The sequence below is a fragment of the Panthera pardus genome, unplaced genomic scaffold, assembly GCF_024362965.1.
Source record: "Panthera pardus isolate Hobbes unplaced genomic scaffold, ASM2436296v1 HiC_scaffold_17, whole genome shotgun sequence".
NCBI lineage: Eukaryota > Metazoa > Chordata > Mammalia > Carnivora > Felidae > Panthera > Panthera pardus.
The window spans coordinates 89,019,262-89,039,734 of record NW_026526732.1 but is presented as its reverse complement, the minus strand read 5'-3'; the positions used below and the strand labels follow the sequence as shown (position 1 = coordinate 89,039,734).

Sequence of the window (20,473 nt, the reverse complement as noted above, 5' to 3'; positions counted from 1 at the left end):
ATACGAATTGGCACCTACTCTCCCTTTTCATTCCAAACCACAAGGGTAATCACTAACAGTGTATTTAACACTATTTAACACCCCTACTCCATTAGAATTTTTATTATTTTCTACCAAATGCTATGTGTATATCCTATAAGGAATTATATTAATACCTGTTCAGTTTCCAACATTTAAGGCAAATGTCTGCACAGAAGATTTTTGGACACAGCAAAGTTGCACCCAAGTGTTCTCTTACCTAAAAAAAACCACTGAGTTCAGTGTTGACAGTAGGTGGCACTAAGTATTGACTTCTTTCATCTCAGTGTTCTATTTTTTCTTGCCAAGTCACCTCAGATACATTCTAAAAAGCAGGGAAATAAATTAGAACTTGAAGATACTCCATAGGCGAGAGAGATCACCTATTGCTTAATAAATATCTAAGAAAGTATCCAATCCTCCTGAAAAACATGGGTTTTATTACCTACTCCAGTCTGCAGTTCTGCAACAAATCAGCTAAATTTTATAGGCAGAATTAAAAAAGAACCACTGGGGTCTAAAATAATCAATGTGTATACCAGATAGTACCATGTATCCATTATTCAAACCTGTTGCTATGGAGAAAATTATTGTCATAATCTGTCTTATCAGGTTGCTCATCAGATGAGACTTTGGGAAAACTCTCATAGCTTCTGTCACGGTAGAAACCTAAAAAGCAATTTACTGTAATCCTATATTCTCCTACGTTGTCCAATTTAGGACTATCTGGCAATATGTTGATCATTCTCAAACTGAAACAGAAATTTTAAGCAACACTTTTTACTATGTTTTTGTTTCTTCCTTTCATCCCACATTGTTTTTATAGTAAAAATAAATGTATATTAGGAACCACTTAATTATTTGTAGATTAATAAAATTCAAGCAATTAGTAAAACTGCTCTTTGGGTTCAATGTTTACTAAGACACTGAACCTTAATTAGTCCTTGACATTTCTCATCCACTCCTTATATGTCCTGATTTGGGAATGACCCTACGATCGATCATCGATCATGCTCCTGGTGCTCTTTGGTTGCTCTCTCTCTTCAGCTATCACTTGTGAGAAGCACCCACAAATTTGCATCTCTATGCCTAATTTATTGCAAATACCTGACAGACCTTTCCAATTGGGGTATCAAATCATTCTCCGTGTCAGCAGGAGAACGTTTTTGTCTGACCACCAAATCCTTCTTGTCATCTGAAGTACTTTTTTGTAAGTTTATTTATTTATTTTGAGAGTGATGGGGGAGGGGCAGAGAGAGAAGGGGAGAGAATACCAAGCAGGCTCCACACTGAGAGTGAGGAGCCTGCTGTGGGGCTCAAACCCATGAATCACGAGATCATGACCTGCACTGAAATCAAGAGTCAGATGCTAAAGCAACTGAGCCACCCAGGCACCCCTCATCTAAAGTAATTTCTAATTCTTACCTTTCCTAGTGATGGATTCCATCTCCATCAAATCTTTCCTCAGTGGGCCTGCTTTCTGTTTCCCTGGACACTGCCTACTAGTAGGAAGGAACATTGTGGATAAAGTGCCCTGGCAGGGGAGTCAAAATCTGGCTTTGGGCCTCAGTGTCCTCATATGTAAGATGGGGCTAATGATATGTGTCTCAGGGGATTGTGTCAAGTATGAAATGATACAATGCTATAGGTAATTAGAATTATTAAATAGCATTCCAGGCCCTCTTTCTCCATTACCCATATTACTACAACAATCACCTTTTCTAAACTCTTCCACACAAGTTCATCTGATTATTCTCCCCTTTTCATGACCTTAGTCATGTGACTCACTTGCTAAAAAAAAAAAAAAAAAAAAAAAGCTGTGGCTACTCATTACTTGCCCAGTTCAGTGCTTATTGGAATCCCTGGTAATATAGTATCTCAGTCTATCAGTTTATTAGCTTTCCAAGGTCATCACCATCTACTCATTTATAGGTTGTAACATATACATAACATAACAGATCTAGTACCTGGTTCCTGGGTGTGGGGACACATATTCTCTCCTTACTCTTACTTATTCACCTGGGCTCCTATAGGGTCCCTGTTCCCCTTCTTCTTTACCTGCTGTTACTCCATGGGAATATCTTGGGCGTCCAATCCATCAAAAGTTGTCTACTTCTTTAATCATTCTTATTTCTTCTACAATTGTATGAGTGCTTTCTTCTTTGAATCTCTATAGACTTGCTTTGTGCTTCCCTTACTATATATTATTATTATATTGTATTATTATATATGTTATTATATCTCTTAGCTAGAATTCCAGATCATTTACAAATGAATTATTTATATTATCTATATCTATAGAATTATCTGTTTTCAGATTCCCAAATCCCCTCCTCTGCTTTGAACCTAGTTGAATGTAGGCCATTAAACATATGCTCCTTTGAAGTTTTCATTCCATATCATAAACATTGTTACTGAACTATTTGTATAAAGTAAAATATGCAATTCAAAATACAACAATTTGTATAAAAGCATGTGAATAAAAAATTCAAAATGACTATGATCATAATGCCTTACCTTTTATAATCATTTTACTCTTTCAAAATTCTGTTAGTTTACCTAAGTAGAATTTGAATAGTAGAGTTTGTGGCATGAGACTTCCTTCTTTAGAAATAAATCATTGAGATGTTAGAATTAAGAAAAATATGTGTATTTGTAGCAAGTTATTCAATTTCTCCCAATCTCAGCCCTGCTAATACTTTTAGGTCAGAGCTCCTCAAAGCAGTCCCATAGCCACCTGTCTGGCTAGGATTGGTCCCAGATATACTCAAATAGGGATTCCTAAGGCCTCGGGGCAGCTGACAGGAGGAGGCTGTGGCAGGCAGTCTCTAGCCTAGCCTAGAGTAGCCTTGCCCATTACCCTAGTGTGCTTCCAAATGTTTTCATTTTCTACATGTGCAACGACCAGGAAAAAGCTATGAACCACCGTTATCAACAGTTCCTAAGATCATATAAAAAGGCAAGTAAATGCAATTCTCTAGCTGGAAACATCGAGCGTACCCCAATATAAAACTTTGTCTCACTTAAAGCTAGTAAATAGTTACTTAGAATTAATCCTTTCAATTAAAGTTAGCTATCTTTTTGTTATTATTATTAATCTTGTTAACAGGTTCACACTAGAGTGACCTTGTCCACTAAGTTCAAATAGAGGACTAAAACTAAGTTAATCAGATTTTTTCCTAGGTATGTATGTATAAACACTATCTAGTCCTTGAACAGGCAGTGCAACACGCACTGTCTGCTCGTGAATTTAAAGCTTGCGCTTTGCTGGGACGCCTGACAAACTCTTGATCTCAGGTTGTAAGTTTGAGTTGAACGTTGGGTTTAGAGATCACTTAAAAGTAAAATCTTTAAAATAATAAATAAAGTGTGCAGCTTGCTACCTTCAAGATTTAGAGATACACTTTTTTCAAAATATTTAAATACCTTGTTTACCACTACAACAGATGCTTGGAGACAGTGTAAGATTCCCAGAGAATGGACTGAGAGACTTGTTTGATTGACATAGGTCTACCTACCACCTCCTTGCCTAGTCATTTCTCTATGCCTTGGTTTCCTCGCGTTTAAAAAGAGAGTAATAAGTTTATCTAACTCATTCTTATGATGAGAATGAAATGAATTAAAAATGTAATGCACTTAGAAGAGTGCCTAAGTCACAATGATATGTACACATTGCTGTTGTAATTGTATGTTCTTTCAACTCGACACTGATAAAAACCATTTCTGTGTGAGGAATGCTATTACAAAACACATTTGATAAACGCCTTTCTTTTTCCCTCAGACCTTAGCAGCACCATGAATTCTTCACTTGAGTGGGTTCCCTTGCTGAAATGAGAGCTGTAAACTGTGTGAGCACAGGGACCGGATCTATCTCATTCACCTCTGCATCCCCAGCATGGGGAATTCCCAAAACATAAGAATTAACGAATTGCCATCAAGTGAAATTTGAAATTGGGGTCATGTGTAGTACATGTTTTTTCTTTTTCTTTTCTTTCTTTCTTTTTTTCCCCCTGCATGCCAACTCTACAGTGTAGAATCAATTTCTCTTTAATGCTTAAATTCTAGCATAGGGGTGAAAACTAATTTTCCACATCAAATTGATTTAAGCCCTGTATAATTTTGCTATTTTTAAGAGACAGAAAATCAGTTTGAATAGACAGATTAACAGCTAATCACTAGGTAATTGCTACCTTGTTTTAAGACAGCATGCTAACTACATACTTGTGACTTCAAGTACAGTTGTATCTTACAAATGGGTTTGTATATCTTTGCACTAGTCATAGCAGGCGGTGGGATCTTTCAGCTGATGAACAGAGTTGCTGTTCCATTTTGCTAAGGCATAAAAAACAAGAATCCTTCATATGGCCCTACAATAATGTTTTTATTTTGAGCACAGAGAGTTATGTGTACTAATTATGTATTTTCTGTTCTAAAAAACATGTTTATTTATTTATTTTGAAACACAGAGAGAGAGAGAGAGAGAGAGAGAGAGCGAGCAGGGGAGGGGCAGAGAGAGAGGGAGAAAATCCCAAGCAGGCTCCGCACTTGCAGGTTTGATCCCATGAACCGCAAGATCATGACCTGAGCCGAAATCAAGAGTCAGATGCTTAAGCTTAACCAGCCGAGTCACCCAGGTACCCCTATGTATAATTCACAAAATATGCATAGGTAGCATTAAACAGGAAAACAAAACTTAACACAAATCTCTCTCTTTCGCTTATGTTTTTTCTCCTGAACTTTGGTTTCATACACCAAATGCCTTTGTGACAATATCAAATGTGCTCAGATATCTCAAAGTCAGAACTGTTTTCAGCATCTTCTCTCCCAAGCCCTGTCTTCCTCGTGTGCTCTAACTGACGCTGTAGCACAGCAGGTACTCTTCCTGGAGACCTGAGTTTCATCTTTCATTTCTCTTACTTCCTCGCCTCCTACACCCAGCCATGTTGCTGAGACCATCCTACATCTTAGATGGATTTTTGAATCCACCTACTTCCAGTTGCCATTTCCTGTGATGCCACACCGCTTCCCTGATTATTGCGTTTAGGTTGTCACAGGCCCTCCTGCCTTCAGTCTCACCTTCCTTCAGTCCATTCCCCAAACTGCATGTATAGCATTCACCAGAACACAATAACAAACGCCTTGCCCTTAAGTTCAAACTCCTAGTTTATCTTATTATTTGTCACCCCTCTCCCTCTAGTAATTACTCACTTCTACTCATCCCCAACTTTATACTCTAGCCATTCTGAAATGCTGGATACAACAAGGTTCTCCTTGCCCCCTGGGTCTTCTGACCTGTGGTTCCCAAGGCACACTTTTCCTTTCCTCATTGGCCAACTCTTACTTATCCTTTACACTTCAACTTGGACATCGCTTCTGGAAGTCTTCCACCGACATACTCTCCCCCATAGTACTCCTAGAGGAGCCAGAACTTCTCAGATCATAGTGGACATCCTGCTGTATTATAATTTCTCCACTTATTATCTCCCTCACCATCTTGGGAGTTGAGAGACCCTGGCTATTCTTGTTCATTCTTTTTATGTGCGGTATTTTACAAGGGGATTGGGACATTATGAGTGTTCAGTAAATATCTGTAGAATTAATGAATTCCATAATGGGCACTGAGGAGAGTTCAGAAATTTTCCTACTACTGGGGGCTTCATAAACCTAAGATGGAAGAAAATAAATTTTTATTAATACCTAGGCTGTTTTGCTCTTGGTATGACCATAAATACACCTATTTTCTGAACTAAACTTTTTAAAGATGCCATCTTCCAAGAATGCCAAATCACCTTTGAGAAAATATTTAAAGCAGGGGCACCTGGGAGACTCAGTCAGTTAGGCATCTGACTTCAGCTCAGATCATGATCTCACCGTTTGTGTGTTCAAGCCCTGCATCAGGCTGTGTGCTGACAGCGGAGAGCCTAGAGCCTGCTTCAGATTCTGTCTCTCTCTCTGCGTCTCCCCCATTCAAACTCTGTCTCTGTCACTCAAATATAAATATTTTAAAAAAATTAAAAAAGAGGGGCGCCTGGGTGGCTCAGTGGTTAAGCGTCCAACTTTGGCTCAGGTCATGATCTCACAGTTTTGTGGGTTCGAGCCCCGTGTTGGGCTCTGTGCTGACAGCTCAGAGGCTGGAGCTTGCTTCGGAATCTGTGCCTCCCTCTCTCTCTGCCCCTCCCCTGCTCATGCTCTGTCTCTCTGTCTCAAAAATAAATAAAACATTAATTTTTTTTAATTAAAAAAGAATATTTACAGCAGAAGTGGGATTTGACACTACTACTAAAAGGCTGAAAATCCTGCAAATTTCAAATCTGTCATCTTCCTTTCTTATTATTTGTGTACTGTGTTTCCATCTACAAGGAGCACAGTGTATCCAAGGCTTTATAAATTTATGGTGGAGTAAAGCAAAGTTTGTTGACCTTTCTAGGTTTAAAAATAACTGTGATTTTGTTTGTTTGTTTGTTTGGTTTGGTTTTTTTGGTTTGGTTGAAGTAGACCATACCGATTGTCTTAAGTAAATGAGTATTAGTAATTGAGGGCTGTGGTTGAAAAAAAAGTTAATCAGCTTCTTTCTGAACTAGTTAGGATATATACAGAACACACTGGGGGATTCTGGACTGGGTCCCATGGACTCTTACCAAGTCAGACACAACCTTATAAAGTCAACTTTTGTCAATACCCAGCACCCTGGAAACCCAGTTTGGCTAATTTTTAGGAAAACTGTATAGCTAACTCCCTCTCTTACTTTTCCTAAATGAACATTCCTACCTACTGCTGGTCTACTTATACACACACACACACACACACACACACACACTGTCCTCAGTAATTTGTAGAATCATCCTCGTTTTCTGTCATCTTAACTACTGAGGTATGGAAACAACAGATCTTTTGAAAGTATTTGGTAATTTTGGCTTAAAATATATGTGTGTGTTCATAGGTATCTACCTATCATTTGCGAGATTTGTAAGTACTCTGTGCCCTAGAAATGAAACAAAACAGAAAAATTATTGTCTTCATGATGCACACACTCTAGCAGGAGAAGGCAATAAATAAATAAACAAGCAAACAAAATAATAATAATAACACTGTAAAATAAGAAAGCTAGGGGAAAAAACATAGAAGTTATAAGGAATAAGCCTTTGGGGGAAGAGTAAAACAAAGGAATGTTTAAGAGTGTTTGAGAGGAGTCAGGAAATCCCGGAGAAGGTAAGATTTCAGTAAAGGTTAAAGGCAGTGAAGACACAAACCATGCAGACATTTGGGGAGCAGAGGTAGGGATATCCAGAAAGAAAGGGCAAGTGTACAAGGTCTGAGGTAGGAGCCTTCCTGGAGTACTGGAGAAGGAAGCATCCAAGGGGTCAGTGTAGCTGAGGGGGGTGGGGGGCTGAAGGTGGAGAGGGTGTGAGCTGAGATAAGAGGCTAGATTGAAGAGCCTTGTAGCTGAGGCTTGTTTTATCACTAAACGTCGTATTTCCTGGGAGAGAAGAAATTTTATTTTTCCCAAGTATTATACCTTTAAAAAAAAAATGAATCGCTGACCCATATTCCCCAGCTGACAGTTACTACTTCTGCCCACCTTAATTTTGAACCTCTTCGGTTTCAGCTGCGAGTCCAGTAAACATTTCACCCTATTGGCCCACCCCTGCCATCTAGTGGTTAACGCTTGCAATTACCAGAGTTTCTGACCACACAGAAGACCGTGGGGGAAGGGCTAAGGGAAGGAGGCTAATTTTTGGCAGAATAACAATAGAAAAGAAACAATAGAAAAGAAAAACTTTCTGAAACCACAACAGGGGGATGAAGAAGTCTAGGGTGTAGATTGCTTCTTCATTGGTTTGTGTCAAGATTAAATCAGAAAGAAAGCCTGAATGCTATCGCACCCCATTTTATGAAATGTATTTCAAATTTCATCGATGGAACTAAAGAAAATTGGAGTTCAAAACATTGAAAAACAGAAAAAAAGTACAAGTGAAGTGAAAATGAAAGGTTACAAATGAAGAGTTAATGAGGAAGATAATCAACAGAAGTTGGGTGTATAGATGGAACAAAAAATAGTAATTAAGTGTAATGGTGTTATTAGATTAGTTACTGCTATATCTTTATTAAAAATAGACTAGTTGTTTTACACAGAATTCAGTTATGTAATAAACTATGCATGATGTAGTTTGTCAGTTTTAACATTTATTATGATTTTCCTCTTTTTCATATTTCTGTAGTAGTTTTGGTTGACATTTACAGAAACACAGGAGAATGTGACCTGGTGTAGAATATTTGGAAGATGACAGTTAATTCTGTGTGGCTGATGCATAGGAGAATAAATATGAACGATAACTGAAATGCTAACTTAGAGCTTGCTAGAAGGGTTGTTTTGTTTTTTCGTTTTTTTTTTTTTTTTGTTTTGTTTTTTTTTTTTATCACAGAAAGCATAGTTATCTTTATCCTGTCAGTACTGGAGAACCATGGAAAGGTTTTAAGCAGCAAGTTATGGGATTAAGCTTCATTTTGGAGATTACTTTGTTAATGTGGCATGAAAATTGGATTAAAGGTAGAAGATACTAGGGAATAAATAGTTCCACTTAATATCCAGTTCTTTAGCTCAGAAAGCAGGCATCATCCTTAACTCCTTAGTCCCTCATTCCCCCATCATTTTGCATACTACTTTCCAAATTTATCTTGTATCCACCTTTTCTTCATCTTTAGTCCAAACATCCTACCTAAAGCTACCGTCACTTCAATGCTGAAGCACTGCATTAGCCTCTTCAGTTGTCTTGTCCCACCTACTGCTCTCCCATCTCTTTTACCCAGGGAAAGCAAACTGATCTTCTTAAAATTAAAAATTGAATCATGATCTTTTGTTAAACCCTTCTGTGGCTGCCTGTGAGACCCTGCAGCCACCAATGTTAGCCTGTCCACCAGCCCGTCACTCCACACTCCTGAAATTGTTCCCTCCAGCTCCACTGGAGGCAGGGGGGCTGAGGCTAGCCTGGCCCTTTCCTAGGATCCAAGAACAGGATTTGCCAGAGTCGGGCTTGGGAGTGGTGGTGATGAATACAGGTGGAGTCACCATAAATCAAAAACATAAAATAATATATTTTTTTAAAAATGTCCCAAAAACATGGTATAACTCAGGTGGAAATAGGGACAGCCCCCTACAAGGGCTCCCTCCTCCAATACTGCAAGAATAGAAGTAACAGAAAAACAAATTAAGGGAAGCAGCCATTACCCCCAGCCACGCACATGCAACCACCCACTTCCACACTGATCTCGGAGGTTAGCAAGCTGGGAACCACTTTGTCCATTTTGTCCAATCCCCACCCCAGGAAGAGCAGAAGTTTCTGGCCCTGCTACCCCAGATAAAGAAAGCATTGTTTCAAGATCAAAAAGTCTCAAACTGTATTCTTCCCCACTAATAATTATAATGTATCCTAATAAGCTCATAAATTCTGAAGTAGAATCGGGATCAGTAGATTATGATTAGCATGGATTAAATAGTATATTGTCCTCAAAGGAAGACATTTCTCCCAGGGAGTGACACTCATGAATATATTAGGTACTTATTATTTTTGGTCCTTATTTATTTATTAAAGGTATGTATATAATCATATATTGATTCATTTATTTATTCAATTTGGAGCAACTTCTGTGTGCCAAATTATTAGGTACAAGATACAGAGATGAGAAGACAACAAGATCCCAGGAAAACAGTGAACACAAATATGTGAAAATAGAATATAAACGGCAGTGCTGTGTGAAAAGCACAATAGTAGGTGTGTCTAGAGAAAGGACTAGTATGTTCTTTTTAGGAGCACGGTGTGAGGTTTAATACAAAACACAGTACAGATAGACTTCACAAATCCTTTGGCTTTCTATTAAATTATTTCTGGTATACATCTGTTATTCTTGAAATACCTTTTGAGTTTCTCATCTCAGTGATTCAATTGAGTTTTTGAAAATTATAAGGCCAAAAGATCAAATCAGTTTATTTTTACATGATATAGTATGATTGACATTATTGCCCTTGTATGAAGAATAAAAAGTTATATATTTTTGCCCTGTATGTTTATTTCCTCTTAACACTTAGAGTTAGTAATTCTAATATGGCTTTCAGTTTATTGGAAATCATTTTATTTCACAACATTTCAAAACATCATGAATATTGGAAAGATTTTTGATTTATGTGTTTGAATGTAATGTTCAATTTATAAGCAAATTCAAACGACTTTTTAAAAAGTCTGAACAGTAAGCACCTTCAAAAGAAAGCACATTTTTGTGAAGATTTTGTAGATAATGAAATGAAACCTGGTGGTTTTTTTTCTTTATGAAAACACTGCTAACATTTCAGTAAATGATATACTTTAAGGAAAATGAAAGAACTCTGCAGATAGAGAGATGCATTTGAGGACTGTTTATTGCCAATATTTAGAAAAATAAACACTGCTGGCATTCAGTTCCGTCTGTTTTAAATTGCAGCACCTTATGAAATATGCCCAGAGGATTACCTGATGTCGATGGTGTGGAAAAGGACCCCGGCAGGCGACTTGGCATTCAATCAGTGCCCACTGAATGCCACAGGTAAAGTACGAATGACCCACCCAAATCCAAATGATGATTGCCCTCTAAGAACAGCATGCTATGTTTGTGTATGAAGTCATGCTTTTGTCCTATATCCATAAATAAATCTGTGCAATAAGCAATGAGACAATCTTCGTAAAGTGCTTCGTAAATGGAGCCAATGAAGAGACCTAGAAAGTATTGCTGGTGCAATGGTTTCTCAGTGGCATTAACATGCACTTTAAAGATAATCAACGTAACATTTTCATATGCATGTTTTCTAAGCAAGAAAACGTACAAACCCAATTCTTCAGCCTGCCTCCCAATTATGTGATGCCTTCTAGCATCTCTGTTATAAAGCTTCTCTCTGTTCTTTGTGACGCACAGGCACCACTAGCAGACGCTGCTCTCTCAGTCTTCATGGAGTGGCCTTCTGGGAACAGCCGAGCTTTGCAAGATGCATATCCAATGAGTACAGACACTTGCAGCATTCAGTAGGTGCAAAGCCAGCTTTCGTACTTGCTCTGTTTATTTTTTCCTAATGATCACTGTGTGAGAATTTAACCTTCTGCTTTATAATCAAATCAGCCAAAATCTCTGAAAAAACGCCTGAAGGAAAAAGTGATGTGACAGAAAGCTCATTTTTATAAGTCACTGCTAAACTGTTTTGTTCCTAGGGCTTGGGTTTTTGGGGATCCTGCTATTTACATGAAGGAATTCCTTGTCTAATGCGGACAAGGCCTGAACAAAATTCGTTATTCAGTTTTACCTGGAAGAATTAAACTGTATGTTAAAATTAGCACAGGTCTGTGTTAAATCATATCTAAGACATTGCAAAATACTGTTTATTTCTAAATTATATTTCTTAGTAGTCGGAAAATGATAAGCTGTTCATTTAGGTATCAAATTTCTCACTGCATTTTGACAGTAAGACATTGAAAAAATGATAGTGTTACTGCACCAGAGAAAATTAATTACTTGCAAAAGATTAAGTGGACCAAATTTTTCAAAAATTGCCCCTCTGTTCCCACACATCACTGAATTTCTCACAAACTATGATGTATGAATATTTTGAGCACAGTTAAATTTTGCTTGGTGTTTTAGAAGTGCAAGTCATTGTCATTATTGGAGACTGTTGTCATTTCATCCTGACAATCAAGAGGAACTCTATCAATGAATAAACATTGTGGAGTTTAGAACAAATATGATCATGAGCCAGCTGGAAAGTTAGACATTGACAGGGATGATATTTAGTTAAGAACTTTCAAGTTTTGTTGTGCTTATGTTTTCTTTCATTTTTTTTTTACTGTCACTCAAAACAATGCATAATTCTTTTTTAAAAAATCTAAAGAAGATTCTTGCTTGTGGATGGAAATTCGGTTCATGAAATAGTAACTCCTATTGATGAAGTAAATGTGTTTAGTTCTCAAAAAAACAAAAAAAATCACATTAAAAAAAACTGAAAACGAAATACTAATAGTTTACTTACCAAATCGGTAGTAGTAATTGAATTGATGATTATTTACCATTTAGAGCCTTATTCCTGTTATCTGTTTATCTATCTATCTATTCCTGTCATATCTATAGATATAGATATAGATATAGATAGGAGAGTTACATACAAGTACTGACATACATGTCAATATATACTGGTTACATACAAATACCTAGATTTAAAAATATATATTTCAGTTAAGCTCATGATCTCACAGTTTGTGAGACTGAACCTCGCATCTGACTCTGTGCTGACAGTGCAGACCCTATCTGGGATTCTCTCTTTCCCGCTCTCTCTGCCCACTACCCCCTTCCCTGCTTACTCTCTCTCTCTCTCAAAAATAAATAAGTAAACATTAAAAAAAAAAAAGATTAACCAAAAATTTCCTTATGAATTTAATTTTAATGAATTTTATTTTTCCCTAATTTTAGACATTTGATTTTGTTTACTTAATCTTAATAATATCCACATTCAATTCTTGTTAATCCATAGTAATGAATGGGAGTAATTACAGGGATTAAATAAATCATAAGTCAATCCTTATGAATTTGTTAATAAGTAATATCACTTTTTTACAGAAAATTTTTACTTCCTAAATTCAGTGTTTTGTATACTAATATTTAATGAGTTTGCATTTCATCTGATAATGGAGAGAAACAGAAACACTGTGTGAAATATAAGAATTGATCTTGAACTGTGAATTCCATAGAAATCATTCAGTCAATAATTTCACAACCAGTTGTATATGCCTTGGTTGACTTGCATACATAAATCAGATGTGTGATATTATAGAATAAAAAGCAATCTCAGTGTACTCAGCTCCTACAAAGTACCAGACACTCAGCCTGGACACTTTGATAAACCGACTCCAGTGCTCACAAGAATCTGCAAGGTGAATATCCCTGCCTCAGTTTGCATACAAAGTACTGAAAATCTACAAGGGAACAATCCAGTTTTACGAGGCAAAGAGTGAAAGTTGTGTCCAGCTACAGTTGTTCCAAAGCTTAACCTCTTTTCTGGAGGCCATGCCACCTCCTGAGCTTTTGATTTGAAATCATCTGCCCTTAGATTCTGGTACTGAAGACATAATTTTTGGGTGGTGTGTTTTTGGAAAAGTCATGTAATCTCAAATCTTGGCTTTGCAAAAAGAAGTTGGTAGCCTCATTTTAACATCTCTGGAAGTTTCAAGGGAGAGCAGAAGACATACTATACATATTAAATCTTATGAATTGTAAAAGAACTTTGTAACCATGAGGTATTAATATCTACATGTACAGAATATACATTGAGTTAAAGTATTATCTCAATAAGAGTAAAATTTTAAGGGGCACCTGGGTTAAGTGTCTGAGTTAGGCTCAGGTCATGATCTCACCATCTGTGAGTTCAAGCCCGGCATCGGGCTCTGTGCTAACAGCTCAGAGCCTGGAGCCTGCTTCAGATTCTGTGTCTCCCTCTCTCTGTCCCTCTCCTGCTCACACTCTGTCTCTCAAACATAAAGAACATTAAAAAAAAATTTGTTTAAAAAAAAAAGTAAAATTTTAGAACTCAACCTATTATTAATGTGAACTACACATGTGGAAAAATAATACAGATGGAGGAATAGATAGGTAGATAGATTAATAGAGGGATGGGAGTATAAAATTGATGTCACATGGATTTTTGCACATGAATTATGTTTATATACCTATACAAAAATATACACACACTTACACATGCATATATATACACACATCTAGTATTTGCCTACGGATCATGATCTTTTCCTTTACATGTTTAGGGAAGTATAGGACCAATCTGTGCCTTAAATAATGCTTACCTAACCCATCAAATTCATCATGTGTACTCTAAAAAGTCAATTGGAGGTGGAAATGAAACCAACTTCCCTTCATACTCTTATTCCTATTGCTTCCCGTGCTTTGTCTGAGTAGCAAAGCTAGATAGTGCTTGTGATATAGAACAGTTTTGATTCCCACAGATTCTAAAATCACTTTAAAGACTCTGCATCTTCTCCTTTAGTAGAATTTATTATTTCACAATGTAATTGTTCTATTTTCTTTGAAGGATTTCATTCTTTGCCCCCTCTATAATCAGAAAGCTCATTAAAATGTTAATTGTTACCTACTATGGAGAATTATTTTAAATAGGTAGAGCTCTGTTTTCCAACTCTTTTACATATGGATTACAATACATGTACATACCCACGTAGATTACAATATTTTAAATACCCATTTTGCAAAATTACAGTGATAAACCAAGTTTGTAATGACTTTTTATCATTAATAAACATTAGATGAGTTTTTTCTATGAACTCTCATAATTATAAGCCAGTGGAGGTAGACAGAATGGGTTGGTTAAACAGTTTGATATATAAAATCACTAATCCATCACGTTGAACATTTAGTTTGAACTCTTTGAGGACAGAGGCCATGTGAGTTTTTTTTTTTTAATCTTTATTTCTCTAGTGACTAACACAGTACTAAGCATATACTAGCATATACTAAGCATATATTAGATATTCCATAGACACTTATAAAGAATGTCTCTGCCACTTTTCTAATCAGTGGGAGCATACTGGCAGCTGGAGGGTTCTCAGGTGATACACCAGGCTTAATGTTCATGAATTTTAACCACATGAAATTAATAAGTATTATCCCTCATGTGCAATTTTCCTAGCCCCAAAATATCTAGAAATGTGGAGTGATTGATGACATTATTTTATGAAATTATTTGGCCATTGCAGAATTTCAATAAGCTAATAGTCATGAATTTGTTTGAAACCTTATAAGCTCTAAAATTAAACATGATCCAACTGTTATTTATTAAAAATACAAACCACAAACAAATGCACACAATTTTTAAAAATTGAGGAGAGAAGAATAAAGTGTAGTAGGATTCTTGAAATTTTGATATTTTCTCACTTGTTAATATTTCCATTCATATTCTGGGATATTTTCTGAATTTTGTACCAAACAAAGTAGAAATAATTTTACAACCTGTTGAGAAATGGGCACAGGAGTCAGGCAAATTGAGAAAACATTTTCTTGTTACTCATAAAGCTCTTTCAAGAAGAAGGATGAATATTGTGGGCAAAGAGGGCCAGCCTCTCCCTGTATGAAATAGATCACCCTGTATCTAGTACATCTGGGCAATCACAGACAACTTCTTCCTACCTCAGTCATCTCTCTTTTTTTAATTCTCTCCCTCCCTCTGTCTCTTTTACACACATACAAATACATGCTCACACAGGCACGCGCGCACATACACACTCCTATGCTTGAAGTGACAGAACTAGTAGGATATATACTCTCTGCATGTAGAGAGTTCTAAAGCAAAAGTTGAACCACGCATACCAATGCCTTTTCTTAAATTCATCCAGTATATGTCATTACTCTTTTCCTGGAGAGGAGTGAGTGATGGGATTGAAAAAGATCAAAGATAGATATTACTCTAATAGAAGTCCTTCCATATGGACATATGTAGAATTGGGTATAAATGTTACCTTTTAAGTCATTGTACCTTAACACCTCTGTTTCTATTTTTCAAACCTTCATTTAACACACAAATAGCAGTACCTGGGTGGCTCAGCCTGTTAAGCATCTGACTTCAGCTCAAGTCATGATTTCACAGTTTGGGAGTTCAAGCCCCACGTCGGGCTCTGTGCTGACAGCTCAGAGCCTGGAGCCTGCTTTGGATTCTGTGTTTCCCTCTCTCTCTCTGCTCCTCTCCTGCTCTCTCTCCCTCTCTCTCTCTCTTTATCAAAAATTAATAAACATTAAAAAATTTGAAAAAAAACAAATATGGAAGTAAGATTAATAATCTAAGTCATTGAAAAGTTGACTGTGGAAAGGGCTGTCAGGGAGTTTGAATCCTGATATTAAGACTTTGTTTCTCCTGTTTTTGTCTACTTTTATGGGTGGTGTATTAAGACAGAGAGATAAAAATAGACATATCTTTCTTTAGGGGAAACTTGAGGGGAAAGGGTAGAGTCAGAGAGGGAAAGAGACCAAGAGGGACAAAGGCAGAGAGAACTCAAGATCTGAGTTCAACCTCGTAATTTTGCAGTATTTAACAGGTGGTCCTGAATAAAATTATGAGTTCACTGAGTGTTCAGCAAATGGTAAGAATTCACATTTATTGAATGCTATCTACCCTAAAGGATCTGATGGGGGAAAAAATAGAAGTAATATGTTAACTAAATATTGATGTTCTAAGAAATTCATATCTCAAAGTTGACAGTATATTTCAAGGAGAAGATAATGAATATCTTAGACTTTACATCCCATATGGCATCTGTTCTAACTATTCAACTCTGACGATTAACACAAGAACAGTCATAGACAGTAAGTAAACATAACAATGTTCCAGTAAAACTTTATATGAAACTGGGCAGTGGGCTGGATTTGGCCCACAGGTGAGAATTCACTAACTTCTGGATTAGAATATATATTTTTTAAATTGTCTTTGTTTCTTTGTTTTGTCTTGTTTTTTAATATTTCAAGTCTTTTAGAATTTTCCTTTTTTCCTCCTCTGTTGTCTTAAACACTTTAACCACAGTCATTTTAATTTACTTATCAGTGAAATCTAATATTTGGAGAATCTGTGAATGGACTTATTTTATCAGTCACATCATCTGGCATATCTACTAATTTTTTGTTACATATCAGACATTGTGTAAAACACATATAGGGGCTTTAGACAGTGTTGATGTCCACCAAAAAGCATTCCCCCTTTTCTGTTAATTCAAATACAGTGAGGAGCTGATAATTCAGTGCAATCAAGATTTGAGCTGGGTTAAGGATGATTTGCTGTTTTAGTAAAACTATCTCTGCTTAGTCCTCCTTCCTCCACTGTGTGTCTTAAAGGCTTTGGATAAAGATCCTATTTTGACTATCCCATCAACCCTTAGAAACTGTAGAAGATTCAGTTCTTTCCTTCAAAGGTACCAGCTCAGTGTTCCAGATTTCTGTCCAAGCAACTTCAAATTTGTTTCTAAATACATACTTACAAGGATGAAGAAAATTTCACTCTGCATTTTAGAAGTTTTCATCTTAATTTCTCAGCTTCCTACATATTTCAAAACTTCAGCCAATGTCTCATGAAGAAAAATTCTAGTAAGGCTTTTAGGGACCATCAGTTTTCCAGTACACTTCTCTAGCCCTGGGCAACTGAAAAACATTAGTTTCTCTTTCGTCACTAGAAGTTTTCTTCCAGGATTATACCTGCCCTTCACTTCTTGCCTGCCCCCCTTCAAATGACTAAAATTGTTGGGTACCATAGAAAGGATCTCCTTTTTCTGGAAATTTAGTTATTTTATCCATAGCTCTCTGATGCTCTAAAGAGTATGATTTTTGTAATTTGTGTGGATTTTTCTAGTTTTAGTGGCAAAAGCATTAGCTTTAGAGGAATTACTATACTAAACAAATTTCAATTGTATTATAAAAAAGTCTTAAATACATATAACAGTGTTTCCTAGGGAAATTTAAAGGTGTCTATTATACAGGTATATAATGAAATACTTCTCAAGTTACACTTTACTTCATCTTTTTAAAACTCACAATATATTACTGATTATAACTATAAAAGCCAAGGAGGCTTTTAAGATTCTCCCAGATTATGGATTTAGTGTGACTTGGAGAAGAAATGTTAGGGTCAGTTTTGGCCATGGAAATTCACTGACTTGAAACTTCGTCATAGGATGATTTAATAGAATGTACTTTATATAGAATTAGGCTACTGTCAAATGAAAAAATCTTATAAAGGAAAGTGTACTCCATTATTCAGTCATTCATCTATCAATTCAACTACCCATTAACTTACCCTACAAATATCTTCTGACCTTTAACTATATGCAACAGAGTGCAGGGACCTGAGGATACATCTTGAATGTGACATACACAAATACAAGTAAAGTAGACAGGAAAAGATATAAGATAATTACAAATTGTGATATGTTGAAGGAAGTTAACAAAGTACCAACATAGGAAATAAAGTTTGGGGACTGCTTTAGATAAAAAAGTCAGAGAGGTCTCCATGAGGAAATGATTTTAATAGCTTTAAATAGCTGTGGCCTGAAAAATGAGATGAATCTAGGCATTAAAGACTTGAGAGAATGAGTGTCCCAGAGAATAAGAGTACACTCCATTTGAGGCACTGGCATCTGGAAAAACTTTGAAGTCTTTAAGGAAGTGAAAGATGATCTAGTGGGCAGAGGTAGTGAGCAATAACAGAATGTCATGAGATAAAGTTGGAGAAGTCGATAGGGAAAAAATAATTCTGTGCTTTAAAGACCTTTGCTTGGAGTTTGGCTTTTATTCTAAATGCAATGGGAAGCCATTGACAGTAAGGAGTGATGTGATTCAATATAATTGAAGAGTGTTATATGGTGTTCTATGGAGAACAGACTATAGGGTAGCAGGAGTGGAAGCTGTCAAGCCCGCTGTAGTAATCCAGATGAGAGATGATGTCATCCTTCATTAAGGCTGAATGAGCAGATTTGGGTGATGGTAAAGTCATTTTCTGAAATGAGGAAGGCAGGACAATAGAGAATAGTTTGAGGCAGGTGTGTTTAGGGGTTGCCAAAGGTTGTCTTGTACTAAGGTTTGAAATAAAGAACTTAGAGTACAGCTAGCTAGTCAGTTTAGTTGTGATGTTTCTTCAACACAGTTGAGCTACTTGGATGCAGGTGCAGAGAAGGCATTTGGTAGAGCCAAAATGTTTTCTGAAGACCAAAAGTATCAGCAGCACCTGGGCACTTGTTAGAAGTGTAGAATCTCAAACCCCATTCCAGACCAAGTTAATCAGAATCTGCATTTTGAAAAGTTCCCTCTGTGATTCATATGTGCATCAAAGTTTAAGGAGCACAGTGGCAGAAGAATGCAAAGAAGTAAAATGGAAAATGATGTAAAAAATGTAAAATGTAAAGAAAGTAATGTTTTGGTGGGTGACTGCAAAGAAATTAAATGATTGCTAGCCAGTTCCATAGCATCACAAGGCATAACCATATCAGGTGATACCTAATTTTCCTTTTCTGGGCACATGGGAGGATTGTGTTACTTCACCCCTTGAACTTAGGTGTGAACTGTGACTAGAATACATCAGTTGGTTGTGTATGGAAGTGGTCTTTGTCATGTCAGGCCTGAGAATGTCATTGCCAATGCAAAATCTTTCAAACTCCACCACCCCAAGCCCCTCAATGACTATGATGAATACAGCCTTCCTGGTTCCTGTGTTGCGTATGTGGTGTGAGTGAGAAATAATTTTTTGCTGTTTTTAGGCACTAATATTTTAAAGTTGTTTGTTATCACAGCATAACATATCCCATTCTGACTGATGCAATATTACAAGGATTAGGAGATTTAAGTGATGGAAATATAATTGAAAAAGCCATAGAGAAATATTAGGTTAGGTAATGCTCTGTCTCTCATTGAGGAGGTTCCTGAAAAATTTGGGTCCCAGTCTGTTGATTATTATCTGCTTTGAATTCGTAGAACATGCTCTATCTAGTTCTGTCCCCTAGCTCAGAATATTAATAAGAATTTCTAGATTTGTTGTTAAGAAATCCAATCTACCCATGTCTCTTGCTCAGGAACTGTACTTTTGACTAAGTCTAGCCAAAAACTCTGCAATTAAAGCTAATTCTAGTTTTGTTTTGTTTTTACTGTTAGGTAAATTTACTATGCTCTCATTCTTATTTTAGAAATTTACAAGTTAGCATAGTGTATACCTAACTCACTTTTCTTCATCAGTTTTCTTCATGATTTAGTTTATTCTAATAACAGTAAATTGGAATTCTGAAATTCATGGCATCCTGTCTCTCATTTCAGGAATTCCTAAGGCAAGAAATTGGGATACCAAATACCCTTTGGCCTAAGTATTTTCATCCCAGCTTCTGTGCAACACACACACACACACACACACACACACACACACACACGTATTATGTAATTATATATTATATATTTAGTTACATATAATTATGCAATTATATATTATAATTTAGGCAGGAGGCTTCTTTTCAAATTTGAACTCCTAGCCATAGGACAACTCTGGCTTGTGTTTTTATATTAAGCTTTTTATATTAAGTCTAGGGAAAATTAAGAACCATTGGTATAGTAGAACAATGTGCTTTCTTTTCCATACAGGATGATCTCTTTTTCATGAGATAGATCTATAAATAATTTAATATCATCATCTAATGAATGACTTTGGTCTTAGAAAATGATAGTTATGAACTGAAACAAAGGCATATATTTAGATTATTGTTTTATGAAAAGAAGTTTCTCATATAATTATCTTTTAATTGAAGCCACTTAGAGCTGTGAGAACCTTTAATGTAACTTACAGATGGACTGTAGGAGTTGATGCTGAAAATAATATATAAATATATGATGTTTAAAGTGTGTCATT

The 20,473-nt window shown here is 36.3% G+C and overlaps 1 protein-coding gene across 5 annotated transcripts in view; it reads left to right on the top strand.

Annotated features, from left to right (window-relative positions):
* Positions 1-20,473, top strand: part of ADGRB3 (adhesion G protein-coupled receptor B3) — a 721,030-nt gene that overhangs the window by 324,906 nt on the left and 375,651 nt on the right. For all 5 annotated transcript variants that reach the window (XM_053904766.1, XM_019417654.2, XM_019417653.2 and 2 more), the window contains 2 exons: positions 10,492-10,593; positions 10,960-11,066. In XM_053904766.1, coding sequence (XP_053760741.1) covers positions 10,492-10,593; positions 10,960-11,066 — 209 coding nt within the window. The remainder of the gene's footprint in view (positions 1-10,491; positions 10,594-10,959; positions 11,067-20,473) is intronic.